We start from the raw sequence: 23,574 nt of genomic DNA, 5'->3' as shown, positions 1-23,574 counted from the left end.
GGTTTATTTCGCAGCTGCGCAGCGAGAATGCTGCGTGGTCCTCGTTTGCCATCCCGGGAGTTCTCTCCACGCTCAATCGGGCATAGCGCATGTGACATCCCACCTTCGCGGAGCCAAATGCCGTCCCAGAACACCAACCGAGCCGCCTCGCTAGGGGCGGGATGCAAACCCGCGTGGATACTCTGAGGTACTTCCTGCTCAATTCACTCACGTTTACAAGGTCATGCGCAAGTAAGAGGGGTACATGTCGCCTTCAGACCGGCCTGAACCCAGCAAGGTATACACTGCGATTCTCTGTTGGCGCATGGTGCTCCAGCACTCATTGACGACGACATCCTCTTATTTCGGGCGTGGAGCATAACTACTAGATCATATGGCCTCCCCTATGTCGCCTTGATAGGCTAACTCCCCGTCTGCAGGATTCCGCCACACCCTTGCAACGGCAATTGAGCGATGCGATGGCTTCGCTAAGACAGCAGTCGCATGAGCACAGACTTCTCGAAAGGTCAAAGATTTCCATACACTTTAAGATGCAGATATGCATGTCCTTCCTTAGCGTTCTCGACCAGTGTATTTCCCGCCCGTTTCCAGGGTCGTTCCCGCGAATGAGAGCATGTATCAAGGAGCCGCGGTTAAGAGTGTGCCGGCACCGTGGGATGGAGTGCGTGATGCAGTCGGCGATGTCCCTATACAGAAATAATCTAGGGTGATTGGCATGTAAAGCTGCGCGAGATTGAGTGGCTGAAGGGAGGCCTTGATCAGGTTTGATCAGGCGTCGGTTCCTACATGCAAACCCTCGCAGGAGACTTTCTTCCGGTAGGATTTCGTACGACTGGATTGGTTGTTGTCGTACAGCTCGCTATCGTATAGGGTAGTCATGCACTCCTGGCTACCCGTTCCCGCCTCCTCAAAACACCCCATCATCACTACTTTATGAGCACCTCACAGTGACTTCCTTGCGGAGAAGTCTACGCTCCTTCGCGATGACAGATCCAAAATCGACGGGAGAATGGCCCAATCGAGGAGGAGAGCTCATAGTGACCTGCTCAGTCATGGCAACACTGTGCACACTAATAGCAGGTTGGCGCATCGCCATTCGGTTCCGAATGAAGCCGTGGCTTGGACTGAGCGACTGGCTCATGATGGGAGGTGTTGTATGTTGAAAGCTTGCTAGTGGGGTAACACAACGCTGACTATATACAGATACTCAACTTCATAGCGTGCATACCGTATGCCGTCCTCGCCGCCAAAGCTGGCCAGGGTCGCTTGATGGCAGATCCATGGTGGACTGTCCCCGGGAATACATCCAGAGAACTACACTTGATCTTCATCACGCAATGTCTGAACGTCTACGCCATGTTCTTGGTCAAGGCCTCAATCTGCGCATACCTCATGGCACTGGACTTTGGGCGCAGCTACCGAGTTCTCATATGGGTATCCGTCATCGTCGTGGTGCTTTGCAACTTCGTCATGATGTTAATACTGCACTTTGCGTACTGCCGACCCTACTATTCTCGGTGGGACTTGTCCGTACAAGGGAAGTGTTGGCCAGAAGCTGTGAGTGACGCGACAGCGTATGTACAAATTGCTTCAAACGTGTTTACAGATCTGGTAAGTATTCTGAATTCTTCTTCCATACTCATAGACTGATACTCGGTAGATATATGCTGCTGCGCCAATCGTGTATCTGAGACACGTCCAGCTCAGCAAGCAAACGCAATGGGGCGTCAGAATCGTATTCCTACTGGCACTTGTGTGAGTAACTCCTGTACTATCCTAGATACTGTCATTGACCAGAGAAAGTGGCACCGGTCTCTCCATCGCGAAACTCTTCATCACGATGAAGTTCCTTCGATCCGAGGAGCCGATGTGGGACGCCATCGATCTCAGTATCTGCAGTATCAATGAAGTCTGCGTCGGCATAATCATCGCAAACCTGCCGCCGCTGCGAATAACGATCCTCGGTCTCTTCTCAAGATTCCTGCCTGCAGGTTACGCTACCAGCTTCGGTGTTTCGCGCAGAAATACCAGCCAGTTTTATCCAGCTTCTTCGAACTACATCTCCAAGGCACGCACGAAGCTGGACAGTAATGGAGACGACGAGAGCGAGCGGCATATCCTGGAACTCGAGGACAGGATACAATGCGCGGGCATTATGAAAACAACGCACGTGAGCATTCGTGAGAGCGACGCACAGTCACAGAGGACGCTGTCGCTGAAGCAGCAATTTTGATTCACCGAATCTCTTGGTCGCGCATCCATATCGCTTAATGCGATACTTTCAGGTTGTGTTCTCAGGTTCTTGTCGACGACTTTGTACCTGATTGCCGCGTTCATGCATCCCCAGATACAGTACCGGGCCGACACCGGACCCTGTGCTTTAGGGTGGAACTCTACGCTTCCAATTACACCGGTTCACTAATCACGCGCTCAACTACCCCTTCATCTACGAAAATAACGTGCGCAAGCATTCGGATCAACGGGAATCGTGCATCTACCCGGATGCATCCCTGTTTTCCAAATCGTCGGTGTTTCTCCACCATACAGCACCCATGACGTGCCTGTGAGCATCAGCAGGGGCTGATTGGTGGAAATGTCTCAACACGAACGTTGCAAGCTACCCCAGACTATCTACCCTACCGCAGCGACCATCAGCCGCGAAAAGGAAATGATGGGGTAAAATTCCGGAGAACCGTCAGCTAGAAAGTAGGTGAGGTCGGGATAGAGGAGATCAGTTCATGGGTATATAAGTAATGAGCATCCTTCATCGAAACCGGCAGGCAAACCATCAGCAGCTCGAAATTTGCGATTCCATTCAATCTATCTCACAGCGGCAGAGCCAAATAGCATCAAGATGCATCTCCCAATAACCCTCACCTACCTCACCCTCCTCGCCACCGCATCCGCCCTTCCCTCTTCCAAGCCCAAACCCAAACCCAGCGCCCAAAAACCACCCTACTTCCTCCTCGCCGGCGACTCAACAACAGCCGTACAATCCGCAGGCGGCGGCGGCTGGGGCACCGGCTTCCTAACCACAACGCTCCAAAACGGTGCTTCAGGCACAAACTACGGCCACAACGGCGCAACAACCGTGTCTTTCCGGCAAGGCGGCGACTGGGCAACCGTACTATCCTCTGCGAAAAACGTCTCAAGCAAATACACGCCCTACGTTACCATCCAATTCGGGCACAACGACCAGAAACCCGATAAAAACATCAGCGCCGCAGATCTCACAAACAACCTCATTGCGTATGTAGAAGAAGTACGGGATGTGGGCGCGACGCCTATTCTCGTTACATCCTTAAGCCGACGCAACTACGATGCCGACGGGAAGATCAAACTAAACCTTGCGGATGTGGTGGCTGCGACGAAAGAAGCGGCGAGTAAGAGCGGAGCCGATATCATCGACTTGAACGCGGCGAGTACGGCGTATTTGAACGCAATTGGAGCGGAGAAGGCGCATACGTATAATCTCAAGGCGGATGATAACACGCATTTGAATGCGGAGGGGAGTGTTGTGTTTGGGAATTTGGTGGCGATGTTGCTGGATGATGCGGTGAAGAGTGTGAGGAAGTATGTTAAGCCTGTGCCGAGTGTGCAGATGGCGCTGCGGGAGGGTGTTTATGTTTTCCCTGCTGTTTAGGGAGGGTGGAATGGGCTTTGCTATTCGCTGATACAGCGTTGGGAGGTAAATACCAAGCTTTTGTTGTTCGAAAGGATGTGGTGTCGCTGCTGTCTTGTGTGATTCTAGCTGAGCATAAGCGGAAAATGACCGATTGGACTGGGAGTATGAAAGGAGTAGGAACTGAGAGTTAGCATAGAGAGGGCCTCCGTCACTGCACCCATCCGTTTACATGTTCCCTGACGTGTAAAGTAATGGTTGAACGTTGGCTGTGTTATGTCGTATCGTGTCAGGCTCTTTTTTGTACAGGTATAATGATACATACCACACTTCCATCCCATACATACACTCCGACACCCTACTTCCCACCGCCCGTCAAACTCTCCTTAACGTCCTTAACAACCGCCCCAACATCCACCGTCTTCCCATCCACGCCCGCCCTCTCCTGCACCCCCTTCTCAACAACGCCACCCTCTCTATCCACAAACCGCGGCCTATCCTTCCACCCATTCGCATGCATATACCCCGCCGTCACAAACCCAACAAACATGCCGCCATAATGACTAGCATGATCCGCAGTCGACGTACCCTTCTTAAACGACTGGAAAATCTCAAGCACGATGAAAGCACCCAACAGCATCTTAGGCCAAAACGCCACCTCCTGCTCTTTTACAAAAGGGATTTTAAGCTTCTCTTGGTCGGTGAGGAGGCAGTAGAGGACGGAGATACCCCAGATAGCTGCGGAAGCACCGACGGAGTGAGCAGTAATATTTCCGCGGCCGAGATTAGCCCAGTAGAGGGAGAACAAAGTACCCACGGCGCCAGCGGAGATGTATGTGCCCATGAAAGTGCCGCGGCCGACGAGGTCGCAGCATGCGGGACCGACGAGACAGAGCATCATCATGTTGGCGAGGAGATGCTCGTACTGGACGTGGCTGAAGACGTTGAGGACGCTTTGGACGGCGCGCGGGTAGCCGGGGACGTGCATGAAGTAGCGGGTTAGGATGGGCCAGAGGGGCATCACTCGCCATGCTACTGCTATACCGACGTTTATGGCCAGCAGCGCGCCGATGGTGGCGGTTGTGGGGCTGAGGTCGGGGAGCAGGCGGTAGGAGGGCGAGGGCGGGAGGTAGTAGTGGGCGAAACCGTAGCAGATTAGGACTGTGAGGAAGACGAAGGCGGACATGGGGTAGAGACGTTGCGCCTGTGCTGTTGTTAGTGATCGTGTCAATTTGAGAAGAGGGGGAGATGGTGCTTACAAGTGTGGTTTGCGCGAGTAGCTCTTCTTCCGTCTTCGCATCCGTTATTTGAGCAGCCTTGCTGTATTTTTCCATCTCCTCTTTCCTTCGACTGACCTGTTCGCGACCAAAGACGTCGACGTAGGCTGTTTGACCGGGTTTCATGAGTTGCGTACCAGTTGGCGTACGTACATACTCTCCAGTCGCCAGTTTCTCTTCCATTTCTCTCTCCTGTTGCTCCTTCTCTTCTGCTTTCCGTGTAATCTCTTCTAATCGTTGTCTCCTCTTCTCCTCGATGTTGAGCTCAAACTGACTCTTGCCTGCATGCAGTATGCCAATCTTGCGATTGTCCTCTTCCTGTTGTATCCTCTCTGCCTCTTCCTTCTCCATTTGTTCTCGGAAAGCGCGAGCGGGGTCCTTGTATTTGGACTCGGTTTCTGGGTCGGCCAGCCACAGCTCGTAGGCTATACGGTTTGCCTCTTTCTCTGCCCATTCCTCCGCCGCACGCGCCTCATCTATTGGGTATTTCTCTCGCAACCACTCCAGGCCCTTCAATGCCGTATCCCTGCTCACGTGTGTATATTGCTTCCCGAGATTGTCCACGCCGTAGTCGGCAAGCGAGCCTGCTGTCCGCCGGTGGTGTAATATCCGCAGAACATTGTTGCCGTCGTGACCCGATAGCTTTCGCCCAAATATTCGATGTATCGTTGGTTCACTGACTGGTCCTTCGGGTAGAGGACCTATCCTGACTGTGCGCTTGCGTGATTGGGGAATGCTTGGGTTCTGCGGGGTGTCTATAACTCTTGCTCGATAGCGGGGCGTGGAGACGAAGGCACGACATTGCGGTCGCGAGGATCGATGTCGCTGTATGAGGGCTAGTAAAGGCGACCTCAGGGTTGGCTCTGATAACGGTTGTGCAGTGCACAGTCGCCGCGCGAGCGATGCGCATGTTGGTCGGAGGAGGGACATTGTTGGATGCGCCGGTCCACCTCAATTGTCACACTCAGGATTGGCGCTGGACAGCGGCTATCTTCGGATTGTCTTGTTGACAGCCGTATTTGCTGGGGTCGAGCAATGCATAGTACGCACGTCGTGGGCTATGGTATGCCAGATGCATGATGCGCATCGCCAAAATGTTCCGTCGGCATCTCGGAGATGCACAGACGCTCCCCGTTCATCACTTGCACATGGCACTCACGAGCCAACAGGTGGGGTGTAAGTGCGACCAGGATCTTGGATATGCAATGTACGTGTTTGTGATCTTATATCGAATCGGTTTTCCATCAAGTCTGCCCCATTGCTTTCACCTTCGCCAACACTCCCATGTTCATACCCACGATCAGCTTGACCAACTCCCAATCCCCATTCTCTCCCACATTATCCATCACAACAACACCCGTACTTCCATCACCGATTTTTGACCTCCTCACTACACCTTCGGCGCTCTCATCTGCGACCTCCGGGTGGCGAGGTGTCGTATTTGGAGCCTCCAAGTGATGTCCCTCGCAAAGCCACTCCTCCATGCCCCTGTTGACAATCTTGGCGATAGCCCCAGGCCAGCAGGATTTCTTCCAGAAGTTGCTTCCAGAGAGAAAGTTCAGGTACAGAGGACCTGGCGGTACCGGGTTCGTGACATCGGTCGTTATTCCAGGAAAGGGGTGAACAGCGGCGGCAGAACGCACGAGATGGTCGTTGCAATGCTGTATCTTCGTTGGTATGATATCCGGTACTAGGACCTCGCAGAAGTCTTGGAGACAGAATGTTGGTGCGGAAGAGTGCGACGGGAAGACGGCGTGGGTTGCGTTGTGCGGCCAGGCTGTTGCGTCCAGGCCGCCATTCTTGCAATCCGAACGCGAAGATGAAGCCACAGTCCGAGCTACATTGTACCTCCGTACCAGAACCAGCTTACTCCTTACAGCTCCCAAGTACGGTATCGCGTTCTCCGTGTACCAATGGCGCGCATTGGGGGTGATGTAGTGCTCCTCTAGAACACGGGCAAGATGCTCGTCCGTCGCGCTTCCCACGCCTTCTCGCTTCAAACTCACCAATACCGTCTCGCTAGGATTGGCTAAGAGAAAGTCGTAGCAGATCTTTAGGATAGGCTCAAAGTACTTTGGTCCTGTCAGGCTCACAGGGAATGCGCCGTGTACTAGGTAAAGGTCTTTCTTTGATGCATCCGTTGCGTGTGTTGGCTGTACCCGTATGTCCAGGAATCTGATCCCGTTCTCGAGCTGTGCCTTGACATCGTGAACCTGACATCGAACAGATGGGAGGGCTCGATAGTGCGTATGTGCGTTGTGCGATCCGGGGATGCTTATAGCTGATAGAGGTAGATCATCTGGTAATGAGCCCATCCATGAAGAGTAGTTTGGAATGTGATTCACATGGATCGAGAGATGGGGAACTGGTTTCGATGGGTGAAAGAGAGCTTTGTAGGTTGTTGAGGGATCTGCGGACAGCGGGGTGAACGACTGCGTTGACTTTTGAGTATATGACGGGTGCGTATCAATGCGATGGCGTTCACCATTGGATGTCTGGATGGTGAGACGGAGGGTTGGATTCGATAGTGTAGATGCGTTGGACTGCTTCAAGCTTGCAAATGTTAAAGTATACGACTCGAACGGCTGCAAGATGGTTTCAAGATTTTGATCGTTGAAGCTTTGTGCATGGCTGCTGAGTTCAGGTGACGTGGGTGCCACGGATGGAGTGCTTTGAGCACCGAGGAAGTACCCGCTTGCTTTGGACTGGAGCGTATTTGGGTCCTCAAATCGCTCAACACGCTGGATCGAGAGGGTGGTAGGCGTCAAATTTCGTACGGTTAGTGGTGAAGCCATGACCGATAGTTCCAGCTCGTTCTTACTGCAATGTCCTGCAAGGGTAGGATTTGAAATCTCTCAAGACACGTCAGCGCGTAGAGATGTTCATAAGCTTGAGGTGCCGACCGAAGCTATTCCAATTGAAAGAGTTTGTTGCAGGACTGGTGATGGCGGAACGATGCCGTCTCGAACAAAGGGTAAATCTTTGTCTCGACAGGGTGTAGATGCTTGAACAATGAAAGGTTGGGAAATGGTCGTCAGCCAACGTGCACAGGCCGAATCAAGCGCCAAGGCGCCAGTCTTAAGAAGGCGCGCAAGGGAGGCGCAATTCTAAGGCACAGAAGTTCATTCGCAGGTATAAGGGAGGAAGGTGCAGCTATACACTGATAGTTCGCTCAAGTTACTGTTATCACAAAGATCAATAGATTGTCTCAACACCAGGTAATAGTAAATATCTCGCATTTGTGACGAATATCAACAGAGGCCTAAGCCTTCAACTATCGTCGGAACCACTACACTACGCTGAATAAGGACGCCAAAGCGTCCGATCTGCCTCTACCAGGGGTTCATCTGGGTATCATGCAGCCAAAAGGTAAGATATGCATGTCCAACAATGAGAAAAATACTGGTACAACTAACACCTCAACTGTACACTTGTAAAACCACAAACGCCTCTCATGCAATGCACCGCGCACATAGATACGGCGTCTGTCTGGAAAAGAAAGCCCGCCAACGCCGAGAAATGCAGTTCGCTAGCAGAGAAGGTGATTCATGTTTTTGGGTACCGGGCCGGTTGGGCTCTCAATAATGTGTCGCTGTGCGCTGCCCGAGGATGAAGGACGAGAATCGCTCGTAGTCGACGTCGCATGCGCGTATGCCATTTCCTCCTGAATTTGAGCACTGGGTGTACGGTCCTTTGTGGGTGTGAAGCTTTCAATTGGTGGCCGTTTCGGTGAGTGGTTGTTGCGGCTGTCTGCACTCGAAACAGGCTGGAACACAAAGTCTGACTTTATCTTGGTCAGTCTTGCTGGCTTCCTGGGGGTTGATGGAGTCCGTCGCTTCTCGATGTGGATCGTGTCACTGGCATTCTCTTTCGGATTGAGCCGAGTCTGCTCGTTGAACTTTGACTCGATAATGGTAAGGGCCGGATCGGATGCTTTGGCCAGAGGCTTGCCGGTAGGTTTGGCGCCGCCCTTGGTAGCCTTGAAGACGTTGTTGATGGCGGGAGCCTCTTTCTTCGGCTCCTTCTTGCCCGCCTTGCTCTTGCTTGCTGCTGTAGCCTTCTTTGGTTGTGCTTTCGGCTTCTTTGCGGGTGCTTTGGTTGCGGGCTTGCCAAACAGATCCATCTGCCCGTCTGCCTTCGCGTCTGCCTTCCTCTTCGTTCCTTTCTTGGACGGGGTGTCTGGTTCCGCTTTGTTAAACGATAGTGGTAATATGCGGGGGCTTTGTCCAGGTGTGAGCTGGCCTGCATTGCGTAGGACACCAGGCTTTCGAGGAGTTCCGATGATGACCTCTGCTCTTTGCTTCTCCCTAACTTTGTTGAGATCCTCTTCTGTGACTGTCTTATAGTCCATGGGGTCGTCCCACCGTCGCATGTTGGCATGGCGCGCGACTTCATCGCAAGGACCTTTGACTACTAGGTCCCACTTGTCCTCGAGATCTTTACCCATCGGCTCCGGGTCGTTGTTCAGCCAGACCGTGACTCCATCCTTCCGGTCGCGAACGATGTTGCACATCTCGCGGGCGATGCGCCGCACACCGGGGACCTTCAACGTGGTGCCAGCCACGATAACAGCGTCTGGCCTCATGCGCATGTCATAGGATGCACAAGAACCGATCGACTCATCATCAGGATTATGTTCGTTGTAGAGGACCATACGAGGACGCAGGCGGCCAATGCCGTGGCTGCGCTTGTCTGCGACTTGGCGGATCTCGTCGTTCTCAACACAGCTTGGGCAGGGTGGTGGGCTAGGCCCGTTGAACTGCTCGGCGTCGAAAGGCTCCACCTTCTGACACTTGGAGCACACCATGTAATCCAGACCGCCATGTACTTGGACAGTCTTGGGCCAAGGTCCTTTCTTCGGCAAAGGCACCGTCGTGCTCAGAGGGGGTAGTGAAGTGTCTATGCCGTCGACGTTCTGGGTGTAGAGCCGCATGAGGCGCCCTTCTTGGGCTAGGGTCGCGAGGAGATGGTGGAAGGCGGTGGGCTGCGCAGATTTGGTGTGTTGGGACAGGGTGCGCACCATGTCGTGGAATGTCGACGTGGACGTGTCATCCTGGTAAACAGACGCGTCGAAGAGGTCCTTGCCGGAGGACTTGAGCTTATGCTCCTTCTTGAGCGTGTTGAAGAGGCCAGTAGCTGATCGGAAGTCGGGAATGCCAGCCGAAACCGAAATGCCTGCACCTGCAATAACCACAATCTTGCGCTTCTTGTGCAAAACGCTCAGCAAGCGCTGCAGCTGTGGTAGCTCGTCTTGTTCGACGTCGGACCTGGAGAGGTCAAGGTATTCTGCCGTGCGCTCCTTGGGCTCTGCTGTCTTCCTCCTCTTTACTGGACGCGGGTTGTCGTCGTTGCTGGACGGGGGAGAAGGCATGTCTTCGGGCGCGGGTGATGTCTTGGCGGAGGAGCGTCGCGAGGAGGATGGGGACATGTATGCGCGACGTTGAGCGAAGGATTTGTTAAGCTCAGCTGGTGGAGTGGGCGACCGGGAAAGAATAGAGAGATCTGAATCCGAAATCTCGGTCAAGGGCGAGCTGGGCTCGTTGTTTAGCGCGTTGTAAGCCATGGTGAAGGAGCGCCGTGGGGATTGTGGGGTGGACAGCAACAGGCAGTGACAGCCGTGTGTCGCGAGGGAGGTTCAATGTCGAACGCAAGGCGCCTGACGGCTTTCAGGGACCCGGCGCGTCTAGTACCACGATGTTCTTTGTAGCTTAAACAAGACGGTGGAATTCCGCATTAACTTCTGGGTATTTGTTCGAGATTTGCCGCGTACAGAGGGCGTGTGGAGATCGTGATTGTGTGGAGGGCGTAGGTTGGGGGCTGTCGGTCGTCGCTGCCGTGCTGCCGCTGCTGCCGTTTTGGTCCCCTTCGAGAACCGTCAGATCGGGAAGGTACGCTAGATCATTGTGACGCTTCGTGAAGGCGCGATGAAGAAAGGGCAGGCAGGCGCGCGTCTGGAATAGACGCGTTTGTGGGCGGTGGTGAAGGGGGGTGGGAAGGGTGCAGAGGTTGGCGGTGGATGCGATGACGGGCGAGCGCTGGTTGACCTGGACAACCATGGGCGCCGGGTAGGTCTGCCAAGAACAGAACCTAAACACTCGACCTGTTTACGTTTGCGGCATGTCTGTGCTGCGCCGAACATGGCACTATCTGAACGACAGCATCATTGAAGTAGTAGGCGTGGAAGAAGCATGTTAAGCCGTGTACATAGAGTACGACAGCGAGCTCTGAAGCAAGTCTTCGCTCGTCATGCTTGCAACTGGACGGCACGATGCCATGTTCTTCGTGACAGCCACAGCGCATGCAACCCCTCCCAGGTTCATAGAGATCGGCGCGATGCGCTTATTTGACCGTCGCAATCCCGGAGTCGCATAAGCATCCTGAGCTGATTGCAGTATATTCTGAGCTCTTGCGATAACCTTCATCAGCATTCTGGGAAGGATGACTGCCCGGGATGACGATTGTGCGCGAAGCTCTCACGAACAGCACACCAGATGGAACCGCGCTAGTCATCGTTAGCTGCATCGCTTACTGCCGCAACTGATCCCAGACAACCGGGGCGCAGCCTCATCAACCCTCGACCCTCTCCACGCCCGTCTCTGTCTTGAATTTCGTGCCTCATTTCCTTGTATTCTCTGTGATACCCGACGATTCGCTCGTCATCTGTTCGTGTTTGTCTCGTGCGACTTTCTTGGCGGGGTTGTTTCCCACCTCTTGTTTTTCTCGACTGATCTCACCTCTCAGCCGACCTGTCGCCGAGCGCAGCTATCTCACCACAATGGACGGCGCAAGTTATAACATGGATGTGGATGATCTCTTCGGAGACTCAGAACATGTCAACATACAGTCTATCAATACGACACCGCCAGTGAAAGGGCTCGACGGGCGCATCGACGAGCTAGCGTCTAGCGGCTGTTGCCAGTAAGTGAGTCTTGGGCAAGTCTGCCAGCTTCACTAACAGGTAATAGAAAGATATCATGGTCCAAGAATGGCTGTGTTGCGTACATAAGTCCAGACGGCTATTCTGTCCACCTGAAGATTTTTTCGCGAGATCCTGAATCTGGCAAATGGGATCTCGGAAGAAACGTGCCTCTCGAATTTCCACAGGGCCGCGAAATCTTTCGTTTGACCCATCTTTCGTGGAGTCATCTGGGCAATGATCTCGCTGTCATGGACGAAGCAGGCCGAGTAATGGTGTTCTCATGCGCCATGGCCTTAGACCGCATGCATTTCACCAGAGCGGAAGTAGCTCATCCAGAGTCCGAAGTAGATGGTGTGGTAGGCATGCATTGGCTTGCGATCCTACCCTACGCGCAAAAGGTAAGGTCTTTCGGATGTCTGTAAGCCTGTTTCTAATGTTCCTCCAGAATCTCATTGCTTGGTCAGCTTCGCAAGAGAAAGGCAAATGGAAGTGGAATATCAAACAACACATGTTCAACAATGCGCACCATCCTGTAGAAGGCAAAGCATGCTTCATATATCTGAAGAGACATGGCGAACTCAAGCTCCGCTTCCAGCAGATTGACAACAGTTGGCAAGAAGTCTCCGCTCAACTAGGGCCTATGATCTCAACCAAGGAGTCATTCACACACGCAGCCTTTACATCTAACAATGGTATATCCTCCTGTATGCTTCGATTGTATCGTGCTAATCTCTTCTAGATAACACCCTTCTACTGGCTGCCTACGACGTCAAGAGGCGGTTGCATTTGTATCGCATTGAGACAATCTGGAATGTACCAACCGACAAGCGTAGCCAGAACGCCGGTCCATTCGAGAAGCCAACCATCCAAGTCTCATTGATCGCTTTAGAGGATGATTGCAACCCCGTTGAGCTTGCGAGTGACGACCTGGGCGACGGTACAGCATCAAGAGGTGCGGCTGCCGCTCAACTAACACATCTCAACTTCCTTCCCGTTACGCCCGAGCAAGATGACGGCTCGGTGCCCACCATTCAAGCCATATTCTGCAAGCCACCGAATCCGATCTCGTATGATCTGAACCCGCAAGAAACGCGGTACAGCATCATCGTCAAATGGCAAGTGCATCAAGAGCAACACAGTCAGCTGCATTCCAGCCTCGATCAGGTGACATCAAAGAAGAAGAGCGTAAGCTCGGTATCTGCACAGAACACGTTCCTTCTCAAGAGACAGCCTGACTTCTCATTGCATGCCGTCGTCTTAGGGTTCTACCCGATATGGTACAGCATGCTTCTGGCATTCACGTACAGCGATGGGGCTGTCGAATTCAGGAAGCGATCAACCATGGAAATAGTCATGCCAGATGGCAATACTGACACTGTGAACTCGCTTTTACAAGCTGGTTTCGTCTTCCAGCACGCCGAACCCTCGCTACACGTCGCCCTATCACCCAACCACTGCTTAGCGGTATGTATGCAACTGGATGGTAGCCCAAAGCTGCGCTCTATGGAGTACTCCCACGGCACCCTCTCATCAGACGATGATGATCCCCGCCATGCCGCCGCTCTCGCAGCACTCATTCTACAGTCTTCGTCTGCAGCAAACCAATACTATTCCAGCGACGACATCTTCGCTCTTGTCAGCTCCCTCAGCGACAAGCGCAAGCACGATTTCATCAATCTGCTCTTCGAAGGACTCCAAGTCAACATTGACTGTGGCGTAGACGACACATCAAGCAACCACTTCCTTCTCCTCGGCCGCAGCCCCTTCTTCGTAAAGACGCTCTCGGCCATGAACATCCTCGGCCTCCAAGGCAACATCGACCGTTCTCTGAGCAGCAAGATGGCCTGGCAACTCATCAACATCAGATTTGTCACGCAAACCCTGACCACCATCGTCCGCCTTCACGGCGACCCATCGAAGAGCAACCTCCGACCCGAAGCCGTCCCCCAAATGATCGGAACCTGCAGATGGACAATGCACTTCATGGCCTACATCCTAGATGATCTCTTCGCCCTCGGCCGCGCCCTATCCGACATACCCCCAGCAGACCTCACGCGTCCCGTCCTTGAGGCCAAAATCCGTGAGCTCAACAAACCCGCGCTCCTCCTCATCCTGTCCGCCTTCCCCCGCGCCATGATGAAACTCTGGTTCCAACCTATTGCGTGGCTCTCGCGCAGCGCAGCAGCCTACGTCACGCTGCCCAATGCCGCAGCCGGGAACCCAAATGCGCCGCCGCAAACACCTGAAGCAAAGAAGCTCTACGCTCCTCTTTATGCTGCTATAACTGATATCCCATTCGATTACCGCTACTACGAACAGCTGCTCACCGAGACGCAGAGCCACGTCCGCGGCACGTACAAGCAGCGCAATCTAACCGACATGCAACGCAACAGCATCGAGCGCGAGCTCCTCCTCGGAAAAATCCCAGACATCCTCTTCCCTGTCGCTAAACGCCTTGTGACGGATTACCTCTGGAAGAGCACGACGCAGCAAGTTTGTCTCGCGGATAAGCTCGACATGGGTAGACTCATGTTCTTCGATACCACGTGGTTAGGCTTCACGGACTCTAAGCGCGCAAGGTATTGGCACGATACGCATGTGGTGGATGTGTGTCAGAAGATGATCATCAGGGGCACGGGCACGTGGACGCATCCTGTGGGGTCGGCGACGGGTGGGGGAAACAGATCGAGGAGTGATAGTATTCAGAGTGCCGGGGCGAATGGAGAGGGCAGGAAGAAGAAGAATTTGCTCAAGCAGTGTACGAGGTGTGGTGCTTGTATGGAGGATGTTGTGCCGGGGTTGCCGGGGTATACTCCTGCGCATTCTCAGTACTTGCTGGGGTTGAGTAAGCACTGTGTCTGTGGGAATAGCTGGATGCTTGTTGAGACGAAAGGAAAGGCGAAGTAGACTGGCATAGGGGTGTGGAGGAGCTGAGTGAAGGCTTCTACTGAATAGTCTTCTAAGCTTTGCGTAACATGTTAGAATAGAAGAGTAGTCACATATCACAGCATGGGGAAAAGTTGATTTGTTCGTGGTCATGTTTATTCTCATTCATTCAGCGCAGTCTAGCTGCTTTTCATATAGCTCATCATAAGACGCGCATGTAGATCATAAACACATACACACATAACCAAGACTCATCAAGCTGTCTATGCCTTCGCGGCACCAGCCTTGATGAGGAGGATATCACCATCCTCGACAACGTAGTCCTTGCCCTTGGTCATGATCTTGCCCTTGGCCTTGCAAGTGGCTTCGTCACCCTCTTCCCTCAATGTCGCATAGTTGTATACGATTGCCTGAATGAAGGTCTTCTCGAAGTCACCGTGAATGACACCAGCAGCTTGTGGCGCCTTGGTGCCAGTCCTTATTGTCCATTGTCGGACTTCGTCGGTACCGGTTGTGAAGAAGCTACCAAGTTGAAGGGCCTTGCGCATGACCTGGATGGCCTTGGGCAGCGCCGACTTGGTACCGAGGTTCTTGAGCTCTTCGGCGGCCTCCTCGTCAGACATGACCGCGATGCGCTCCTCGAGCTGTACGGAGATGGGGATGATTGGGTCACCGGGGGCGTTGGTCTTGACCCATTCGGCGATCTTGGGGAGATGCTTGTTCTTCTGGCGGATGTAGTCCTTCTCGCTCAGGTTGACAAGAGTGACGACGGGCTTGGCGGAGAGGAGGAAGAGAGGGTTGATATGCTCGACCTAGCAAACTGTTAGTACAAGCTTGCGAAAGGTTTTCCATGTAGGTAACGAGGTTGGGGTGTTGTTGATCAGAGAAGGACTTCACTTCAGAATAGCCCAGCGTTAATGGGCCATCAGAGAGCTGGGATTATAGAGCAATCGCTCTTTGTCATCTTGTAACAGGGTGTGCAGGGAAAGGAAGTAAGATGTACATACCTCTTTAGGCGACCAGTTGCCCTTCCGGACATCCTTGCCATCCTTGAGCATCTCGAGGACTTTCTCAACTGTGGCTTGCTCCTCCTTGAGCTTCTTCATCTCCAGACTCTGACCGCCTCTCCTGGTCTCCTTGACAAGCGCAGCGTGTGCCTTCTCGGTGAACTCAATGTCCTTCAGGCGCAGCTCCTCGGCGATGATGTCCAAGTCACGGATGGGGTCGACGTCACCCTCAACGTGGATAATCTCGGCATCGTCGAAGCATCGGACGACCTGGAAGATGGCATCGACGGCGCGGATGTGCGACAAGAAGGCGTTACCGAGACCAGCACCAGTGGAAGCACCGCGCGTGAGACCAGCAATATCGTAGATGGTCAAGTGGGCAGGTACGACCGACTTGGGCTTGTAGTGCTCCACTAGCCAGTCGAAGCGCTCATCTGGGACAATGACGCGCGACTCTTCTGGGTCGATGGTGGCATATGGGAAGTTGGCGGGGTTACCAAGAGAGCACTTGGTGATGGCTTGGAAGAGCGTCGACTTGCCGACGTTCGCTAGGCCAACCTGGCAATCACTGTTAATGTGAGAACGCGACAAGACCAGCTAAGGAGGGCTCTCACTCACGATACCAGTCTTCAGGTTGTTTCCCGGCCTGCCGAGCGGGAGCTTCTCCTCCTTGACCTGCTTCTTGGGAGGCATCTTTTTCTTCTTGGGCGCGGACGCGTAGGTGCGAGCTGCAGTGAAGGAAAGGAAAAATTTGGTGGGGGAAGATGAAGAGTGCAAAGAGGCTGGGAAAAAGCAGGCAGTGCTTGCTGCCGGATTGTAAAAAGTGGGTATCAGAGAAGAGAAAGAAAAGGTAAGAGGCCTGGTGGGGGGCGTGATGAAATAGAGGGGTGGGAGAGCTACCTAGCAGCCGCTCTCCTGCGTTTCCTGGGTTAATTGACGGTGCAGCGAGTCCAATCGAATTTTCTTAAGTTTATGTGGCTAGGGCGGCGTCCGTGCAGCGCTTGCTCGAAGCAGCAAGCGCCGAAGCCGCGTCTCCAGCTGTGCTCGAGCGCCAAACCGGCGGTCATGGCTACAACGACCTCCATCTCCATCTGCTCCCCCACACCTGTCCCTCCGCATATTACTCCCAGGGCTGGCCCCATTCACTGACCTCCGCCCTGCCGTCATTGTACCACTACCTCGTACCACTCATCGTCCCTTAACAGCGTCCATGATACCCCACCCTTCTTATTCGGTACCGACGTAGAGACCTACCCCAATACATACCACACTCGATTGTACATACATTACTACAACCATAGACAATGTCATCCTCTACCCGTCCCAAACCGTCGCGCAAAAGTTCCAGCCAACATAGGACCACGCTGTCGCTGCAGAGAACCGAAGTCTCCATACACGTATATGACCTGTTACCGCCCGGCAAGGTCGCAACTGTACTCTGGGCAATCGGCAGCTCGCTCCTTCACACAGGTGTTGTTATTGGCGACAGGGAATATGCATACGGCGGACATGACCGGCGGGACTTGACAGGCGTGTACTGGACGAAGCCCGGGCAAGAACCACCGGGTGGCACGTTCAAGCAGGCGATCTTACATGGCTTCTCTTTCCGGCCTGAAGAAGAACTAGAGGCTATCATACAAGAGGTATGCAGCAACATGTGAATTCAGACACTTGGCTAATACAGTACAGGCCTCACACGAGTTCCAAGGAACGTCGTATAACCTCCTCACGAAGAACTGCAACCACTTCACGTCCTACCTCTGCGAGAGGCTCACGGGTCGCCCAGCGCCGAGCTATCTGAATCGTGCCGCTAGCATCGGCGTCGCTCTACCATGCGTTGTACCACGGGAATGGATAGCGCCACCGGATTATGATACTGCTGATGGAGAGTTGCTTGACGAAGAGTTCGAAGACGAAGGAGCGTCGATGCTACGTCATGATCGAGAACGAGAACGCCATCGGACAACTGAGGAAGCAAGGGGCTGGGAAAACGCGGGCTATTCTGCTGGAAGTAGTCGTGGTGATCAAGGAAGCGCAAGAGGGCCTATTAGGTATGAGGCTGGAAATCTTGCACCCAGGCTTGTCAACATCGCGGAAACGGATTCTAGTGGTCGGACTATTCCACCCGCTGAAAGGGCACCACTGCCGAAAAATCTGACATGACTCTTGAATTGGTCTGATATGCCCTGGCCACTATACACTGCTCTTGTGATGCATGCCCAAGTGCTCATAGCCGCTACCCGTGACGCCTGGTAACCCCCACTATCATCGTACACTTCGTCTGAGTTCCGTCCCCACATGTTCGACAAGCAGTCTCTAACCCAGTCTCCTCGGCTTCTTGCTCCTTGTTCCACCAAACTTCAACCTCGTCGAGTCGGCCAGCTTCACAATCAACGGCCGTATCCTCTTTCCCTCAGCACCCAATATCGCCTTTGTGACTGCCTCTCTGCCTGCGCCAAACCCTCTGTATATCAACTCCAACTTCTGAATCTGCGGCAGCAGGCCCTTGTCCTGGATTCGGTTCATGAGGAAGGCGGCCAATTGATAGGCTGCATCGTATGTTCCGCGCCCCGCTTTCCTGAAGCCGATGTTTCCGCAAGATACCGAGATCAGTGGGTTTCGGTTTGGTTGTGTCAGACACAGGTGTGTGTTGTGCTTGGTGGCGTAAACATGGAGTTTGTGTTTGTCGTCTTCGTCCCATTCGCGCGACGCGAGGTTCTTGAAAGAAGGGTCGTTTGGGTTTTGGCCAGGTATCATATTGTATGGATTGGGGGCCGCGCCACTAAAGTTCTCGTCTACATTGCTGAGCAGCTGGTCGAGACTCTTCTCAGGCCTCTTGCGGAAAGAGGGAGGAGTTGCAGCGAGGACTCGTGTGCTGTGCGAAAACGGTCGCAGGGATTGCGTGTGTCGACATGATGAGCGAATTGAGCATGTGAGGGATCGGAACGTCTGTAGAGTTGTGTTGCTGGCCATGTTGAAGGCGGTAGATGCCCCGATTGAGGTTCGGGGATGCAGCGATTTGCTAGAAAGTCGCAGAAGGTTGCGAGTCTGGCTTGGCATTCGGAAAAAGATGGCGATGCTTCTCACCCACCTTCGCCGCGCCCACCTTCCAACGCTCACTGCTTGGGCCGGTCCTACTTCAATTTAATACCCAGATCCAATTGCCTTCAAGTCCAGAGCATGAGGCCCCAGACAGCAAGCACATTTGCCGCCACTGCGCGATGGAGCATACAACCCGCCGCTGCTACGCCTGCAAGCGCATGCGGAAGAGCTGCAGCGTATAGACGGATATCAACACTACCAAGAACATCGCAAGTCTCCTCCACACGCACATCACTAGCGTCCACATCTACACCCTCCTCCCAACGCTTCCTCCGCAGCGAATTCTTGCCCCAAGATGTTCTCTTCCGCACGTCATCCGCATACGTCCGCCACTTCTCTTCTCGGCCCGCCCTGTACGAGCAAGCGCAAAAGCAAAAAGACGTAAAGGACCAAGAGCCTGACCCCACCAAATCAACAGCCTCCGAGGGTAGCACCTCAGAGCAGGCTGCAGGCGACCAGGCAAAGAAAGAGGGCGAGGAAGCCAAGGAGAAGAAGGACGGAGAGGAAGAAGCTGGTGAACAGAAGGAGGGCGAAGAGGGCCAGAAGAAAGAGAAGAAGGATGCGCCCCCACCTCCACCCCACGGCGACAAGACACCATGGCAGGTCTTCACCGAGACCTTGAAGCAAGAGTTCCAGGCCTCGAAAGACTGGAACGAGGGTACAAAGCAGTTGGGTGGTGCGCTGCACGACTTCCAGCAGAACCCAAACGTCCAGAAGGCTGGCCAGATCTCTGAGGCTGCCAAGACAAAGACCACGGAGGCATTGAAGGCGACGGCATCAGCTGTTGGTCACGGTGCGGCGTGGACATGGGACACTATGCCCGTCAAGGGCGTTCGTGCTGCTGCGAGGGTCACTGGTACCGGACTTGAATACGCAACTCGGCCAGTCCGACAGACCAAGGCCTTCCAAGCTGTGAAGGAAACAATCGACGATGGCAGCTCGTCAAGATACGGCGGTTGGGTCGAGAAGGAAGAGCGCAGGAAGAGGCGAGAGCTGCGCGAACTCAACGAACTCCAGCGGACTGGCGGTAAACCCCTGGGCCCAATGGAGGAGGACCCAAAGTAAGGCATCTCTGAGAATATGAGGACCTTTGACTAACACGTAGCAGTGCTGGCACAAACGTTACCCTTCACAAAGACGCCAAGTACAAGGAAGTCTGGAGAGAATGGAAGGACAACTCCAAGCTTGCCCAAGGCTTCTTCAACATGAAGACCGTCTACAGGGAGTCCGACAACGCCATCATCGAGACCGCTCGTAGCATCTCCGACCGCATCACCGGCTTCTTCGCCGAAAACGAGACGGCCATGGTCATCAAGAGGTTCAGAGAGATGGACCCCAACTTCCAGATGGAGCCCTTCCTGACCGAGATGCGCGAATACATCCTCCCAGAAGTCCTGGACGCATACGTCAAGGGCGACATTGCCGTCCTGAAGGAGTGGCTATCAGCAGCGCAATACTCAGTATACGCAGCGCTCATGCAACAATACCAGGCTGCTGGCCTCAAGTCTGACGGAAAGATTGTCGACATCCGTGGTGTCGACGTTCTGAACGCAAAACTACTGGAGCCAGGAGAGATCCCCGTCTTCATCCTCACCTGCAGAACCCAAGAAGTGCACGTCTACCGCAACGCCAAGTCCGGTGAACTGGCCTCCGGCATGGACGACAAGGTCCAGCAAGTCACATACGCTATCGGTGTCACCAGGATACCAGAAGACGTCAACAACCCCGAGACACGAGGATGGAGGTTGATCGAACTGCAGAAGAGTGCCAGGGATTACTACTGAGCGAGTCGCCACTAATCTCTTTTTCTTTCCCTCTGCATTCCACCCTGTACGATTACGCTACCTTCTCGCCACACCTTAATGTTGGTGGTCATGTTCTTGCTGCATCTTTGGCGTCCAAAAAGACAGTTGTTGCTCTGTTTTTGTAGTCCTTGACTGGCCTCTATATGGAGTTGTTATGTTTCGTCACCTGGGTCATGGAAGTGGATAGACGGACGCCGTAGATGAGTATGGCGTTCTACATGACGCACTTCTCTACTCTGTATGTATAGTATGATGACTTGATGGATTGGTGGAGTGGAAATACCACGTGTAAAGCAAGTGGAACAAGTTTCCAAGGACAGAACTGGGATAATCGAATCTCAATTCACACATGATACATCGTCTCGAGCTATTTTCATCGTGATGTACAGTCCTTGATGTAGACTGAGAGGTTTCTTTGAGTCGACAGCATACATAGGCGGGCATCGACGACAACCCGTTCAACTTAAAGGGGCACCTACGCCAGAAGCTAATTCATTATCATCGGCCGAAGTACGTACCAAGCGATGCAAATACACTCCATGACAAAACCCATGAATAGTACACCATCTTGGCGACCATTGTCCCAAATTTCCCTCGCCCTTGCAGCCAACAACATCCCACCCTCTGAACCTCGGCACTTCCTATTCCGCCAGCGTCCGAGCTCAGGGACCGAACGCGCGCGCATGCGCGGAACCTCCGACTGTACTACCCGCTACCAACGTGCTCACCGCCGACTTACCCTCTAGTCTAGGCCAGAAAAAAAGTCTCTGCCGCGAGATTCTAGGCGCTGACTACGTAAGTATGATATCCGCAAGGTCTGCCTTATCTGGGCATGTGGGTCGCAGCAGAGTGTTAGGTTTCGGGGCATACAGAGTATTGGCCCCGCTGCGCGAAGTCCGCCCGGGTTGTATAAAAGGACAGAGAGGGCCGGCTGGGGGTGGGCTGGAAGATAGGATACGGATTGTTAGGTGGACGAGTAGTGTTTGTAAGTTTATTTCAATTCCCGTCTGGATTTGACTTCCAATGTCCTATCGCTATGGAAGACTCGAGAAAGAAGAATTTAGTAAACTAACACTTCCATAGCAGCAGAACAATCGCAAACCGCACAACACACATCACCGCCTCCACCACCACCCAATTCCTCCTCCCAAAAACCCAAACGACCAATCTACATCCGTATCCCCATCGCCCTCGCTCTCACCCTCCTCACACTCACCAGCGGTTTCGTAATCGCCGGTTTCCCCGCCATGGCCTCCCTCCAAGACCTCGCGAACCCGCCCACCGATGCCGAAACCCTCGAGCTCTTCACACCCAGCACAGAAGCCATTGCCGAGATAGAACGAAGCATATTCGACCACCCTCTCACAAAATCGTTGCTGGAGGACCCCAAATACATTGCTTCACGGCCGCATCTCAAGATACCAGAGGGACTTCGGGCACAGAACCTGACGGGAGGCACACTCCTCGGCCCAGACAAAATCGCCGTCCCCCCAATCCAATTCAGCACAGCCGACGGCTCTGAATTCGTGTCACTGCAATATCTGGGTGAAGCGCTGTGTGGCCACCCCGGTATCGTCCACGGCGGTCTGCTTGCCACACTCCTCGACGAAGGACTAGCACGATGCTGTTTCCCCGCGCTGCCGAATAAAGTAGGTGTGACGGCGAGTTTGAAGATCGATTACAAGGCGCCGTGTATGGCAGGGCAGATTGTGGTTCTACGGGCTGAGACGACAAAGGTTGAGGGCAGGAAGGCGTGGGTTAAGGGACGGTTGATGACGCTGGGGAGTGAGGAGAAGGAGGGTGTTGTGTTGACGGAGGCGGAGGCGCTGTTTATTGAGCCGAGGCAGGCGGCGCAGATGAAGAGGGTTGTTAATTAGAGGTGGTGTGTTTTGGAGGCGTTATATGAACTGGGAAGGTTGGTGGTTGGTGGAGCGATAGACTTTTAGACTTTGGACCTAGAAGGGTATTCGTAGAGAAGAGCGTGTGAGATCGCATCGTTCAGATATCTCTCGGCTCCCGGGCGATACCTGAACGATGCGATCTCACACGCTCTTCTCTACGGATACCTGTTTTTGATGCTTGGTCAAGATGTAATGATTAGGACATGGCAGCCAGTTTGCGTCTCGTGTAAATGTGCATGTGAAGGTCCAGGGCGAATGATGTTGGATGGACTTACCATGCAAGCTGGCTGTACACTTGGCCACTGGAACCAGACACCTCACTTAGAATAGAGTTTAAGCATCAACACATTCCTTTCACAAATGCAAACATCACAGGCAGACAAAATAATTTGGTACGACACTCGCTTCTTTCATTAAAGTATTAACGTCCGATCCAATCCACCATTTCAGCCACCACGTCAACAATAGACGTTTCCCTCGCACCAGCAACCCAGCACATCTAGGTCAAGCCAGTCCAACATCCTTCTTCCCTCACTTCCTCCCTCCACCCCCACTCGACAAGCGAGCTACATACAACAAGAGGACAACAAGACAGCGAGGAGATCTTTCCAACCATCTTGCACGACGACGCCATTCCAAAAAAAAAGCAAAAACATATCCAGACCCGTAGATCTGAGACAACAACAATAACGACGATCATCAACAAGATACTGTGGCATTTCCAAAGATACATTTGGACACAGACCAAGTTGAAAAGTGGGAAAAAAGAGATATCGGGAAACGAGGTTGGTGGGAAAAGAAAAGAGTGTATGAGAAAAGAAAGTGGTGGGTTGGGGTGTGGGGTTAAGAGGTGGCGTTCTATTTACAACTGAGACTCTTCTGTTTCGAGAGGAGAGAGTGGAGGAGGTAGGCGTTTGTAGGAAGTAGTGGGTTGACGCGCTGTGAGGAGGTTGGCGTCGGGTATCTGTAGCGACTGAATGCCAAAAGCTGACATCGGCTTTTCGCGGCTAGCGTCTGGTGAACAAGGGGGATTTGGTAAGAGACGCCCGGCGCTG

The 23,574-nt window shown here is 53.4% G+C and overlaps 10 protein-coding genes across 10 annotated transcripts; 6 read left to right on the top strand and 4 right to left on the bottom strand.

Annotated features, from left to right (window-relative positions):
* Positions 1-1,106: 1,106 nt before the first annotated feature.
* On the top strand, positions 1,107-2,233 carry J4E78_005043 (uncharacterized protein; the record flags this gene model as incomplete). Its single annotated transcript, XM_049365665.1, has 4 exons — positions 1,107-1,154; positions 1,204-1,611; positions 1,661-1,755; positions 1,798-2,233. 4 exons carry the CDS (start codon positions 1,107-1,109, stop codon positions 2,231-2,233), a joined length of 987 nt encoding a protein of 328 aa, XP_049222380.1.
* Positions 2,234-2,854: 621 nt separating this feature from the next.
* J4E78_005042 (uncharacterized protein) lies at positions 2,855-3,643 on the top strand (the record flags this gene model as incomplete). Its single annotated transcript, XM_049365664.1, has 1 exon — positions 2,855-3,643. The coding sequence occupies one exon, from the start codon at positions 2,855-2,857 to the stop codon at positions 3,641-3,643; it is 789 nt and encodes a 262-aa protein (XP_049222379.1).
* Positions 3,644-3,980: 337 nt separating this feature from the next.
* J4E78_005041 (uncharacterized protein) lies at positions 3,981-7,214 on the bottom strand (the record flags this gene model as incomplete). Its single annotated transcript, XM_049365663.1, has 3 exons — positions 3,981-4,826; positions 4,882-5,643; positions 6,198-7,214. 3 exons carry the CDS (start codon positions 7,212-7,214, stop codon positions 3,981-3,983), a joined length of 2,625 nt encoding a protein of 874 aa, XP_049222378.1.
* A 1,214-nt stretch (positions 7,215-8,428) lies between these two features.
* On the bottom strand, positions 8,429-10,462 carry J4E78_005040 (uncharacterized protein; the record flags this gene model as incomplete). The annotated part of the gene is made up of 1 exon (XM_049365662.1): positions 8,429-10,462. One exon carries the CDS (start codon positions 10,460-10,462, stop codon positions 8,429-8,431), a length of 2,034 nt encoding a protein of 677 aa, XP_049222377.1.
* Positions 10,463-11,674: 1,212 nt separating this feature from the next.
* Positions 11,675-14,725, top strand: J4E78_005039 (uncharacterized protein; the record flags this gene model as incomplete). The annotated part of the gene is made up of 4 exons (XM_049365661.1): positions 11,675-11,817; positions 11,865-12,216; positions 12,264-12,510; positions 12,558-14,725. 4 exons carry the CDS (start codon positions 11,675-11,677, stop codon positions 14,723-14,725), a joined length of 2,910 nt encoding a protein of 969 aa, XP_049222376.1.
* A 242-nt stretch (positions 14,726-14,967) lies between these two features.
* OLA1 (Obg-like ATPase) lies at positions 14,968-16,404 on the bottom strand (the record flags this gene model as incomplete). Its single annotated transcript, XM_049365660.1, has 3 exons — positions 14,968-15,516; positions 15,712-16,269; positions 16,330-16,404. 3 exons carry the CDS (start codon positions 16,402-16,404, stop codon positions 14,968-14,970), a joined length of 1,182 nt encoding a protein of 393 aa, XP_049222375.1.
* A 611-nt stretch (positions 16,405-17,015) lies between these two features.
* On the top strand, positions 17,016-17,874 carry J4E78_005037 (uncharacterized protein; the record flags this gene model as incomplete). The annotated part of the gene is made up of 2 exons (XM_049365659.1): positions 17,016-17,354; positions 17,401-17,874. The coding sequence occupies 2 exons, from the start codon at positions 17,016-17,018 to the stop codon at positions 17,872-17,874; spliced, it is 813 nt and encodes a 270-aa protein (XP_049222374.1).
* A 153-nt stretch (positions 17,875-18,027) lies between these two features.
* On the bottom strand, positions 18,028-18,684 carry J4E78_005036 (uncharacterized protein; the record flags this gene model as incomplete). The annotated part of the gene is made up of 1 exon (XM_049365658.1): positions 18,028-18,684. The coding sequence occupies one exon, from the start codon at positions 18,682-18,684 to the stop codon at positions 18,028-18,030; it is 657 nt and encodes a 218-aa protein (XP_049222373.1).
* Positions 18,685-18,891: 207 nt separating this feature from the next.
* On the top strand, positions 18,892-20,597 carry J4E78_005035 (uncharacterized protein; the record flags this gene model as incomplete). The annotated part of the gene is made up of 2 exons (XM_049365657.1): positions 18,892-19,874; positions 19,922-20,597. The coding sequence occupies 2 exons, from the start codon at positions 18,892-18,894 to the stop codon at positions 20,595-20,597; spliced, it is 1,659 nt and encodes a 552-aa protein (XP_049222372.1).
* Positions 20,598-20,999: 402 nt separating this feature from the next.
* Positions 21,000-22,495, top strand: J4E78_005034 (uncharacterized protein; the record flags this gene model as incomplete). Its single annotated transcript, XM_049365656.1, has 4 exons — positions 21,000-21,006; positions 21,178-21,413; positions 21,540-21,603; positions 21,702-22,495. The coding sequence occupies 4 exons, from the start codon at positions 21,000-21,002 to the stop codon at positions 22,493-22,495; spliced, it is 1,101 nt and encodes a 366-aa protein (XP_049222371.1).
* Between the last annotated feature and the right edge of the window lie 1,079 nt (positions 22,496-23,574).

This window comes from Alternaria triticimaculans, assembly GCF_023758025.1.
Source record: "Alternaria triticimaculans strain BMP 0046 chromosome Unknown scaffold_6, whole genome shotgun sequence".
In the NCBI taxonomy this organism is placed as follows: Eukaryota; Fungi; Ascomycota; class Dothideomycetes; order Pleosporales; family Pleosporaceae; genus Alternaria; species Alternaria triticimaculans.
This window is presented reverse-complemented; position numbering and strand designations above follow the sequence as displayed.